Consider the following 13,189-nt stretch of genomic DNA (forward strand, 5'->3'; position numbering starts at 1 on the left):
AGCTGTCAGAGTGAACAGGAGGTCTGATATTCTTGTTTATAACAGTCAGCCAGGGTTTCTTGATTAGACCAGATTGTCAGCCCCAGTCAGGGAACTTATATTCAACAAGGTCCACCTGGCTGACTTTGTTATAACCACTACATCCCTGATCCCTTCCCCTCTGAGTCTGAGAACATTGGTTGGTACTTTTTTTTGGAGCTCCTCCTACAGCACGTTATCACCAGGTTAGGTTCCTCCAAAACTGCCTTTGATACAGGTGGCGGTTACGCACCAGAACTTGTATATTGCACCTGGAGCATCTCAGAGGAAACTCATTCTCCTGTTTGGATGGTAGAGGTGTTGAGGCAATGACATTGTCATGTCTGTCTCACATTCTGAGGTATCTTCAACACCTGACAAAGAGGGACAACCCATAGGTTCTGGAACAGCTGGAAAGGCAGTCGAGGAGCCAGGCACATTTTGCTCCTGCACCATTTACAAGTTTACAGCTTTCACATGGTCCTACTTGCTTGTTCAGGACCGTTGTACTGACCCAAATCTTACACGTCACCAGACCTGATCTTGCAATGACAATGCAGGGCCATTCCTGTGGTTCCTACACCGAACTTCATCCCCTGAAGTAAACTGTCTCTCTGGCTTAGTGAAATCTTGTATCCAGCACTCTGGGCACTGCCTCACCAATGCGGCTGTGTCTGTATCCAATCCTGGCCATCCGACCTAATGTCTCAGCAGCATCTTCATTTTGGAACTCTCTAGCTGATCCTGGTCCAGTTCAGCCAGTATCTGGAGGTGACCTTTGTCAGGGATAATCTCTGTTGCTCCCCAAATAATATGCGGTTCTCTCCTGTGATCTGGTCTTTCTGGGTCCAAAAAGCTTTCAATTCTTACAAATGGCCCTTTGGCTTCCCCCATCACCACCAACTGTTTGTTTTGCCCCAACCCGATCTTTCTGTATCCAAACTGATATTGTGACCGGAAGTGAGTCTGGAAAATTTAAAATCATTACGGACTCTTCCAGTGGCAGTACCACTGTTGGTGTATCTGCTTGCAGGAGGTGACTCAATGCATCTCCATTTGCTACTCATCCTCCTGGATGGTGTTCTAGCTTGTAATTGTACCTACCTCGTATTATAGTCCACTGCTGAATTTGGCTTGAATCTATGGGCAGTTCTGCCTTGTTCTCCTTAAGTAGACCCAGCAGATGTGTGTGGTCTTTTGTTATTAAAAATCGGTGGAAAGTCCTGACTCCAAATAAGATCACTAAATTTTCCTTCTCTATTTAGCCGTATTTACGCTCTGCATTAGCGAATATAGTGGATGCTTATGCTATTGTGCGTTCCTCTTCATTGGGCCACCTATGAGCAAATACTTGCCTGATGTTATATGGGGAGGCATCACATGTCAATACCAGATCTTCCATTGGATTGTAGTGTGCCAAAATCTTACAGCATGATAGGAAAGTGTAGAAATTGAAACATTTCCAAGCCTGACCCTTTTTTAAGAGTTGATGCAAAGGTGCCAGGTTGGAGGCTAGGTTATGTATAAAAACTTCCCAATAATAGTTCACCAGCACTGGTACTGATGTGGGAACCGGGGCACCTTTGATCACCCTCACTTTGTCTTCCAATGGATCTAACTTGGTTTTGACAACTCTGGAGGCCAAGTAGGTTATTTGGGGTACCTGAAACACACATTCTTCCCTTCTGAATCTTATACCCGCCTGGGAGAAATAGGTCTTCCCTGTTATTAACGTATCATCTAGATAAATGGTGATTGGAGTAGACATTGGAAAATATTCTCCATTGTCTCCTGAAAAATTACACAGGCTGATGATACCCCAAATAGTAGTCTTGTATATCGGTACAAACCCTTATGCAAATTAACTTTGTGGCATACTTATGGGAATCTTCATCTAAACGCAATTGCAAGCACACACGGCTCACGTCCAGCTTTGTGAAAGACAACCTCCCATCCGGCTTTGCATACAAATCCTCTATGTGACGGATTGGGTATTTGTCCAGCAGCGAAAAGCGGTTTACCATTTGTTTAAGATCCCCTCAAAGGCAAAACAACCCCTCGGGCTTCACAGTTGGTACAACTGGTACTGCCCACTCCACAAACTGGGTTGGCCTGATTCCTTCACTTTCCAGTCTTCAGATTTCTGCATCTATTTTTGCTGTTAAGCATGGAATTGCTTCTGGGTCAACATGCAAAGCAGTCTTAGCTCCTTTGATTGTCACTAGACCTTTCAGAAATACTTGCAGGTATTTCATTAGCTCTCCACTCAGGCTGCCATTTTCTAATTGAAAAATGTTGATCCACTCTAGGTGAATCTTTCTCAACCAATTTTGCCCCATCAAGCTTGGGCCTAAGTCTTTGACTACAATCAGTGGTAATTGAACCAGCTGCTTCTCGTAAGAGACCAGAACCGAAGATGTACCTTTAATTTGTAAGGTTTTCCCTGTATAGTTGCTCAGTCTAACTGACTTAAGGGTTGAATTCCTGAGTGAATTTTGTTAAAGACTGCTTCTATAATGACTGAAACAGCCACACCGGTATAAACCTTGTTAGAACTGGATGACAATGCAATTGGATGTTTAATTAGCTCTGATTTGGATGTTGCTATTTAACTGTTTCAAACCAGCCATAAGTGGACTTTCCAGGGTGTGAACTCTCCTGGATTCTGACCCGTGAGTTCTCTTACTCAATTTGGATCTAGTTGGACTTTTTTGCTGTCTTGGGTCTGCATACCAGCAGCAACTACAATGGCTTGCCGACGTGGATCCTGAAGAAAATTTTAGCCATTTGGCCAAAGCTTGACTTTGTTTTGGGACTTTTTCTGTGGGCTGACCTAGAGTTCCTCTGTTCAGGATAATGTCCTGAGTGAGGCTATGCAATTGCCTTCACTTAAGTGTTGATCCCCAAGCTCTTTGGACTAGGGAGAATGTTCACTTTCAGTGGAATACCCTGCAACTCATACAGTCCATTTGCAGAATTTTCCAATGATAAAGCCATTTGTAGTGCCTGTTTGAAATCTAGTTGGCTTCAGTTAGTAGGTGCTTTTGCATGGTTACAAAATTAATCCTACGTACCAAATGGTCTCAGAATCTTATTAAGGGATAAATCAAAATCACATGTTCCTACCAGTCATCATAACCTAGTCAAAAGTCCTGATATGGAGACCTCTGGCTCTCGAACTGCCGAGTAAACCCAATAGCATCTCAGAATTTGAGGAGGCTTGGGGTTGTAATAATCTGGTGCCTAGTGGAAAGGTAGGCTCCTAATAACCAAAAAACGTTGCGGGTCCACAGCTGACAGGGCAATTACTGTTACTTTTCATCAATTTTCCCGGAAAAGATAACACATTCTTTTTCACATACAGGGTCCAGTTTCCAATTGCAGGATCAAACAAATCAAGTTACCCAAATAATGGCATTATGCCAGAAATGCCTATTCCAACTCAACGATGACTTATGAGCAAATTTCTTCAGGAGCATGCTTTTCTGTTATTGCCACTGAAATAAGTCCATAAAGGCCAGTATCCCTTCACCCTTTTTTTACATGTGGAGAATCCCTGACACTGATCCAGTTCCTTCAGTTAGCTCTCAGAATGAGCAGAACCTTTGACACTCCGGTTTATATCGGTCAACAGGGCTCCCTGATTGGACCAGATGAACAGTCCCAATTAGGGAACTCACATTCTATGAGGGCTACCTGGCTGACTTCATTCCAAACACTACAGTACACACTGCTGCTACTGATCTTCGATGATGGAGCAACTGAATGTTTGTGGATGTGGTGCCAGTCAAGTACACTGCTTTGACCCATATGGCATGAGTGTCTGTGAGTGAACAAATATAGAAGAGAAACACAAGAAGCTGATACTACGTCTTATCAACTGTTCCTTTAGAGATTGGATCTAAATCAATTGTAAGGATGTAGGGAAGGAAAGGACTGTGAATACAATGTTTGCTAACTGGGCAGAGTGTCTTTACTTTACTCACTGTCTTCCACTGTTTGGCAAATGAAAACCATAGCTAATCTGGCACAAAAACAAAGTGGTCCACGAAGGTGTCATGTAATGTATGGTCTGTGCTAGCTATGCTTATTGTTAAATTTGCAGGCATGTTGGGGGATTGTTGTCATGGATTGTTGTACTCTTCTGTCTTGCCCATCCTGAAACATCCACTGACTCCCTGTGCAGTCTGTGACAGCTGTCATCCAACTGTGTCTAGGCCGAGCTATCTTTCAGCTACGCAACACTTTCATAGTCTTTGAAGCCTCTGCAAATACTTGGTTTACTTCTAGCTATTTAGCAAAGAGACAATGGCCTGGTAGTATTATCTGTAATAATTTAGAGACTCAAGTAATGTTCCAGGTTCCAGTTTTGCTACGGTGGATTTTAAATTTAATAAAAATCTGGAACTAAGAGTCTGAAGATGGCCATGAAATGGCTGTCAATTGTGAGGAATTCACCATTTCACTGATAGAACACAGAATGTGGAACATTACAGCACAGTACAGGCCTTTCAGCCGTCCAACCTGTGAAGCCCAGCTAACCATCGTTTCAAGAAGGAGACTTCCATCCATACTCTTATTTTGCCTATATGTGACTCAGTAGTTATCACAGCAATGTGGTTGACTGTTCTCTGGGCAAGTAGGGATAGACAATAAATGTTAGCCTAGCCAGCAACACTGACATCCTGTGAATGAATAAAACAAAATTGTTCCTTTGTTACATGCTAGGTTAACATACATTAGATTTTCTTGCTGAAGATAATAACTTTAGTAAGACTATTGCTGGTAAATTATAGTGACAGAAACAGGTTATATTCGGCAATGACATATCCTGTCTCTGATCCTAACAGGAATAAGGCCAGTCCCAACCATTCCACATTCTGTCATATAATTCTTTATAATTTATTCTTTCTTGGTATGGTGCCGTTGCTGGGAAGGTCTATCCCTAATTTCCTTTGAACTGAGTGAATGACTCAGCGATGTCAGAAGACATGAGGGGGTTAGGCACATTTTTTTGGGTCTGGATTCACATGTAGGCTAGGACAGCAAATTCCCACCAAAAAAGAAAATTAATGAACCCGATGGATTTTTAAACCATTTAATACCAATTTCATGGTCATATTACTGATACTAGCTTCCAATTCAAAGATTTTATGAATGGAATTTAAATCATACCAGTTACTGTGGCGATATTTGAACCCATGTCCACGTGGGCTGCTGGAGGGATTACTAGACTAGTTTAACACTAGGTTCACTGGGACGACAAAATTGTTATCTGGCCACCACAAATGAAAAAAATCAATTTGCAAGCATAGAAAATGACACCCAGATAAATCTTGTATTTGAATATTGCAGATTATCTTGGAGTGGGTTGCTAGGCACTGCCTGGAGAACAGCACTGAGAACCATCTGCATTTTCCAAGCCACTTTCTCGTCATCTTCCACTACTCATAATTTTAAGAAAATGTCTGGCATTTTTGGGGATGGTAGAAGAATGGGAAATTTCTTTTAAGAATTATCTGTTTCATAGAAGTTACATGAAACAAAAATCATAACATCAATGCTAACTTCAACTACTTTGCGAGCCAGAACATAAGAGAGCTAGGTTTTTACTGTCATCTTCGGTTAATGATGGTCAGACCTATGAACTTTAATTTGTTACAGTATATATTGTTGGAGCTACATGAGCTCATGTGGCAGTGGCTTAAAGTAATTTCAGTGAGGTAATTAATGTCCAAAGAGAGAATATGCATGTGCTGCATCTTTTGACATACCTGATGTGATACCAATTATAGCCTGGTTTCCACCTTTGTCAATTGTCGGATGATGACTTGTTTGCATTAATGCTGGTTATCATTGTAAGTATTTTAAAACACAATTTCGTCGTTTTACAAATATTAATTACTTTTAAAGCAGTGGATGTCGCAATACAACAATCAGTCTAAATTGCAACAGCGCAGGTTTCTTTCATTCCCCATATAATTCTTTGTTCTGCAATCTTGATTAAATCATCATCTTTGTTTGCCTTTGTTAGGTTGCAGCCAAGGCTGGAATCTTTGAGATCCTGAATCGCTTGGGATTCCTAGAATTTGAAGACCCTGAGAACATACCCCTCTCTCAACTGTGTTACCGCTGGTTGCAACAAAGTACAAACAGGCTTCCTTTCCGAGGCGAGTTTGCTTAGTTCCCTTCTTTGCTCTATGAGCTGATGGACGATGGACTGCCTTTCCAGTAGTTGTACAGTACTGACACTCGTAAATCATTGGAAGTGTTCACCATTCTGCTTGGATGTACATAAAGCACCGAAAAAGTTGCAAACAATGGACAAACATTGGAATCAAAACTAGTGTGAGCGCTACAGAGAGTCAGTGAAGAAGGACCAATCTGGAACACTCTCACAGAGAACTGATGCGGATTCAATGGGCTGAGTGCTCTTCTGTACCATAAACAACATGGCTTTATATCAGAGGACTAAGTTGTTGCTTAATATTCTTGAACACACAGAATGAAAGTTATTAGAAAGGCTCCTTCAACCATAGAGAAAGAACAAGACATAGTCGGTCTGTTGAGAGTGCTTCAAAAATTTGCAATGATCCAATTCCAACCTTAATAAGACAGTAGCATTAGGCACTACACTGTCTTTACAGAAATGAGCATTACTACAAAATGCTAAGTCTACAAAAGGACGTGGGTATGCATTAAATAGGAAAACCGTCATGCAATCAGAATCCTTCACTCACTAGACTACTTCTTCAACGACCCACTGTTGTATATCCTCTGACCTTTTCTTAGAATTTAGTGACTATACTGTAGAGCGTATGTTCAATTTATAACAAGTCATAACACATTCTTTTCATTTGGAATTTCTGAATCTTGCAATTGATGTGAAACTTAAAGCATTTCCACTGTACGTTAAATGTGCAACATTAATTTCTTTTGGAATAACCTGATTTGTTTGGCACAGGAAATAACTGAATAAGTGAAACGTATTAGTTAAAGTTATCTACTTAGATTCCAGATGCACTATCTTTTTTTCCCCACTCAATTTTGCTGAGTTACAGCTGTTTTGGTATATCCAGCACAGTTTTGTGCTTTTGCTGTTCAACACCACAGTGTTATCACAAATAATTCAATGTTTATCTCTTTTGTGCCTTTTAAAATGGAGAAAGATTGTTATAGTGGTTTCAGTTCTGGTTTTTGCTAATTATATATTTCAGTTAAAATGTTTCAACAATGCCTTTTTACAATCATTACAAAATGACTTTGTTAACACTGCTGGAGTTAGATATAATGCTCATTTCAAACCAGAAGGACTGTTCACCTGTGTCCTAATGAGGACAAAAGCTTGTTTAATCGGACCTTTAACGAGGGTTTTGTGGATGCCGAATAGTATTTGTAAATAAAGGGAATATATGTTTTGTACTTTTAGAGAATTTATATATTTAAAACCTTGAATCATGAATAACCTTTGAGAAGTTTAATGGTTCTCCCACTCCCAAAGGTAAAATTGACCTGCTTATAGTTTAATTATCTTCTTTGTTCTTTCAGCTACTTTATATTAGGCTAACAGTCAGAAGTAATGTTCTTTTCCAAACCTAAAAAAGTTAACATTAGAATAGCAACTTAAGTTTAACAAATCATAACTAGTATCAAATCTGGCATGGAGTGCAATGCCCAAAGCTTATCCTTTTTTATATCATCCAGAGTGTTTCCAGATTCTTTTCTGGATTTTAGCTCTTCCTTTCCTTTGGTTTAACCTGTTATTTCCAGTTGCTTTGTCTGGATTGTCTGATGCTCAGGCACAATGTCCAGTGAAAAAATCTAAGAGAAGGTGATTCAGCAACCTAAAAGGACTGAGTTTGTTGAATTACTCGCCAAGCTGGCTTGTTCTCATTCAAGTGTACAAACAGATCAGCAGTCCACCAACGGGGTCAACCATCTCAGGACTCATCGCAGAAGCAGTCATGTAAAGACTAGAACACACCACCCTCCCCCACATTCAACCTAAACTATGGATCCGGTACGTAGATGACACATTTATCATTAGTAAATGCAACAAATTTGAAGAGACGTATCACCTCATCAACAGCATATTTGCAGGGATTAAATTCACAAGGGAAAAAGAAAACAACAATCAACTTCCGTTTCTGGATGTTAAAGTTGAGCGTATGACCGACGGGGAGTTCCAAACCTCAGTATACAGAAAAGCAACCCACTCTCAACTTCCACAGCAACCACCCAACGTCCACAAACAAAGCTGCATTAGGACACTATTTAAAAGGGCCAAGACACTGCAACACTCCAGAACTATGTAGGAAAGAGGAACAGCACCTATACAAAATCTTCGCTATAAATGGATATCCCCACAACTTCATCCATGGATGCCTACTAAACAGACAACAACAGGAGGACACAGTATGCCCTAATACGCTGGTCACAGTGCCCCACACCACGAACATATTGGAACTGATGAATGAGAACAAGCCAGCTTGGCGAGCAATTCAACAACTTCACCCTTAACCTAAGCCACAGATCTTTGCCAAAACTTAAAAGGGCTATTAACTATTGTACTGCCATGGTTATCATGCAGATTTTTTCAGAATTTTGATGACTGCCAAATAAGATCCCTTTGATTTAGAGCAGGAGAGGGAGACTTGCTGAATTCTGCTATATGCAACTGCTTCACTTTGGAATTAAATGAAGACATAGAAGCTATACTGGGGAATGGAAAGCAGATGCAATGGGGAGGAGTAAGAAAGGGATGTCTGGACTACAAAAAAAAGTTACTTGCTGGAGAACCCAAAAAATACACTCAACACTCTTAATGCTAGGACAGATGATAGGCTTTGTTATGTTGAAGAATATGCCATTGAGAAGGATGCTATCAGGTTGAATCTGCCCAAGAATCTAGCCAGAAGCAGTGCACTTCAGTTATGTTTTCCTTTGATTTTCTTTATACCTATTCAACAGGCATATTTTCACCTGATCATCAGTGTGTTTGAAAATAATTGACAGATCATGGTTTCTTAAATGGGATTTTGGAATAACATTGTAGATACCTTTGTAGATGTGGTTGCTTATATTTTTAGTGGCAAGATTCCCAATCATAGGATTACTTGTATACCCAAGGAACAAATGCTTAATTCACATCAGCTGCCAGCAACTCAATGAATAAACATGGAAACAGCACCTCACTGTTTATTACAATATTGTGTTGTGAACTGACAATTCATCAAGCATATTTTTGTTTCCACGGTTTCAGTTAATGAATGGAGATTAATTCCTTACCATCAGGATTACAGCAATATAATTTATAAAGAAACATAACACATTCATATTTATTAAAGAAACATTGCAATTATTTATTTGTTAACTCATGTGTCCACAATGCAAGAAAATCTGCTTGACCTAGATAGTACCTTCCACCAGAGTGAGTCAGCACTTGTCTAACCAGTGTAATGTAATGGTTAGGATCTAGTATGTTTACATAAATGTACAACTCAATCTTAAAAATTGAAGAGCCGATCAACAAGAAGTACATTTGACTTCCTTAGGAATTGTTGCCATATTTCTTTAATTGGCTATTGGTTAATTAAAAGAAATTTGCATGTCTAGCCAGTCTTGTAACACAAACTCGGAAACCAGCTGTCGTTCCTCCCTGTATTATTCGCTGGTTGGGCTTTTCATCTCATTAGATAGGAATTGGAGTGAAAGTGAATCTTTAGGCAGCTGAAAGCAAACATTCTCATCTGGAAGTTTAATACTAGATGTGGTTCAGAACTTGTATTGAATGGCATAGTAAGATAGGATGAGGCTTTGAAGATGTTGTGGTAACAGGGAAACATTCTTTCTAAAAGCAGGAAGAAAAACACCACAATCCCATTTGTTCCAGTTATAACTTCCCTGTAATTGAAGGTTACACTGGAATCTGTTTTAAATTGTAAAAGAAATTCACTGTTGTTTTGCTACTGTTAGAAAGCCTGCCAAGACATGACCATTAGCTAGAGATTTACAGTTAGTCTTACTTTCTTGAACCACACTCCATCAAGGTACCAGAAGTTAATGTCCCACTCAAGAAAAGTTTTGCAGGTTCAATCTTATTTGCAGAACAGCCATAAATAGTAGCCTTCAGTTCATTCTTTCTTGGTGATTTAAAACTAAGTGATAATATCCTTGGACATCACCTTACAAACCTGCAAGTTTGACCAGCTTGAAGGATAAGGGCGGAAAATGGATGGGGAACACCATCACCCACAAATTCCTCTTCAAATCATACACCATCTTGAATTAGAATCACATTGCTGTTCCTTCATTGTCACGAGGTGGATCAAAACCCTGCAATTCCCTCGCTACAGTACTTTGGGTATCCTCATACTATACAGAGTGCAACAGTTCAAGAAGGTGGCTCACCAAGGCCAATGCAATTAAAGATGTGCAATAAATGCTGGCCTAGTTACGTTACATGACCAGATATTTTAAAAATGCTCCCATTTGAAGAAGAGTAATTCACCTAATGTCCTGGCCCATATTTTTTATTCAACCCACATTACTGAAATGGATAATCTCACTATTATTTGTGGGACTTTATCGCACATAAACTGACTAATGCATTTACCTACAATAGAATCATTGCTATTCTTCAGTGGCAATATAGAAAATTTACAACATTTCAAGGTCATAAAAGACATCTTAAGTTGTAGTCTTTGTTTTAATTGTCTCTAGTAAGGCCACCCAAGAAAGCAACCTCATTGAAGTGATCCTCTGGCTATTTAATGAAGCTAAATGAACCAATGCCTTTTAATTTATAGGCCTGTAACTTTGAAACCTCCCTGTAAAAATGAAATATTTTTAAGTTTCATACAATTTCACGTATAGCTTATCACTGGTTTGCTGTTTTGACAAATAGCTCACATGCTGCCAAATGTGAGACAGTGCCTTATGCATAATAGTACAAATTCAGAAAAAAGGGTAATACATCAGCAAAGGAGTGCTAAAATCATGATTTATTAGATTTTGAAATGCGTTTTCCAATGATAATCTATTTTCCAGACGTAGTTTAGAAAAAAATGTAAATTACTTATTCAATTAATTTGTGTGTAGATTTTATTGCCTTATTTTAATAATGTGTTCGTTTTAAGTATGCAAACTGTTTCTGTGCTAAGTTGGAAACAGATCTGTGAATTCTATCATTCAAAAGAGAAAGGAAAAGAACATTTTCACAAAGTGATGAATATTATCTCAAAGGATTTCAGCACTGAGTCAAAATGATCGTGTGCTGACGGGGTACTGTTTAGAGATTTACTGTTTCACTATTGTAAAGCTTGTCTTTTGTTTGCAAAGAGTAACTTGTTTGCAACATTTTAAAATTTACGAAGTACGGCACTTTCTGTGAACGGCAACACTTTTCACAATGCTTAATTTCGTGGTACAAGGGAGTAAATTATTAAATGTCTTGCACCAACTTTCTTGACTTTGTTTCTTTTAAAATACAAAATGCTGCACAAATGCCTGTTTTGGAAAATGAATTACAGACTCCCACAATGACAGTGTCCAGGATAATCAGGCATTTTTGCTGCATGCAAATGTGTTAATTTTACTCCTGATTGTGATATTTGAGAAGGAGCAGAAATCTGAAGGACCTAAATTTGTCAAACGGAGATTGTTGGTTTAAACAAAACTCATCTTTTCTCAATTCATAAAGAAGTTGTAACATTTAAAGAGAACAAATTTTGGAACACAGCCCTGTTTGTAATCCTGCTACGGTCAAGATTTTTAAAATTGCAAGTGCTGTTTACTAGATTTAGAGGTCAATGTTTCATCTAGTGATAATTACATACAATTGAGATAACCTTAAAAGATAATGAACTTAAACGTTGCTGAAATGAGATGCAAATGTAAAGCTTTTCGTGTTGCACTAGTCAAGACTTAGACACAAGGAAACAAACTTAGAAAGGGAATCTGCATGCTGATGCCCTATTCAATCAGAGACTGTTTGGTTGGTCTCAGTTTAATTGACTAAGATTGACAGTTAACAGTTCCTACTGCATGATGAAAATAACAGAATTAACCAGCCAAATTAGTAAAATATGAAAATATATACTAAATGAGATTCTTGACATCAAGAAAAAGGGTTTGATTTTTCACCCAAAGGTTTTAACAGTGAGGTGAGAATTTCACTAGTGAGTAGTGACATGCCTATTTGCTGGCATTTGAATCACCTTACTACCTGTTTTCATTGCACATGCAGTGTGCCGTTTCATGCAACAAGCACCAGAGAAAATCTAGATGGGCACATTTCTCAGCATGAAAGTCAGAACAAGTAACGATTGGCTCCAGCATCTCATGGCATGCTTCTTTGGTATGGATAGCCTGCGTCCTTCATCTACAGAATTTGGCACTTGACATGCACCAAACTTACCACAGCATCATGGCACACTTTTGACTCACTTAGAATACAGTTCTCCACTTCAATGTTACACCTCAGAGCACACTGACACATTGTAATAAAGAACTGTGGATGCTGGAAATCTGAAACAAAAGATTGATAGGGAAACTCATCAGGTCTGACAGCATCTGAGGACAGAACACAACATTTTGAGTCCAATGACCCTTCTTCAGAATTAATAGCATCTGGTAAAAAAAAGTGCTATTTATCTTGATAAGATATGGAGGAAAAAAGAGTGAGCTGATAGGTGGATTCAGAACCCAAAGAGACGAACAAATGGATTGTAAGCCAGGGAAGAAGAAAAGCTAATAAAATGTGAGGCTGGATGAACACAGCAGGCCAAGCAGCATCTCAGGAGCACAAAAGCTGACGTTTCGGGCCTAGACCCTTCATCAGAGAGGGGAATGGGGGGAGGGAACTGGAATAAATAGGGAGAGAGGGGGAGGCGGACCGAAGATGGAGAGTAAAGAAGATAGGTGGAGAAGGTGTGGGTGGGGAGGTAGGGAGGGGATAGGTCAGTCCAGGGAAGACGGACAGGTCAAGCAGGTGGGATGAGGTTAGTAGGTAGCTGGGGGTGCGGCTTGGGGTGGGAGGAAGGGATGGGTGAGAGGAAGAACCGGTTAGGGAGGCAGAGACAGGTTGGACTGGTTTTGGGATGCAGTGGGTGGGGGGGAAGAGCTGGGCTGGTTGTGTGGTGCAGTGGGCAGAAGAAAAGCTACATGGGTG

At 39.6% G+C, this 13,189-nt stretch overlaps 1 protein-coding gene across 9 annotated transcripts in view; it reads left to right on the forward strand.

Moving 5' to 3' along the window:
- The window catches only part of LOC125467593 (paladin), a 283,522-nt gene extending 272,074 nt beyond the window's left edge, over nt 1–11,448 (forward strand). For all 9 annotated transcript variants that reach the window (XM_059640277.1, XM_048563669.2, XM_048563667.2 and 6 more), the window contains one exon: nt 6,053–11,448. In XM_059640277.1, the coding sequence (XP_059496260.1) occupies nt 6,053–6,202 (150 nt within the window). In that variant the 3' untranslated portion in view covers nt 6,203–11,448. The remainder of the gene's footprint in view (nt 1–6,052) is intronic.
- Nucleotides 11,449–13,189: the final 1,741 nt, after the last annotated feature.

This window comes from Stegostoma tigrinum, chromosome 37 (assembly GCF_030684315.1).
Source record: "Stegostoma tigrinum isolate sSteTig4 chromosome 37, sSteTig4.hap1, whole genome shotgun sequence".
NCBI classification, from domain to species: Eukaryota; Metazoa; Chordata; class Chondrichthyes; order Orectolobiformes; family Stegostomatidae; genus Stegostoma; species Stegostoma tigrinum.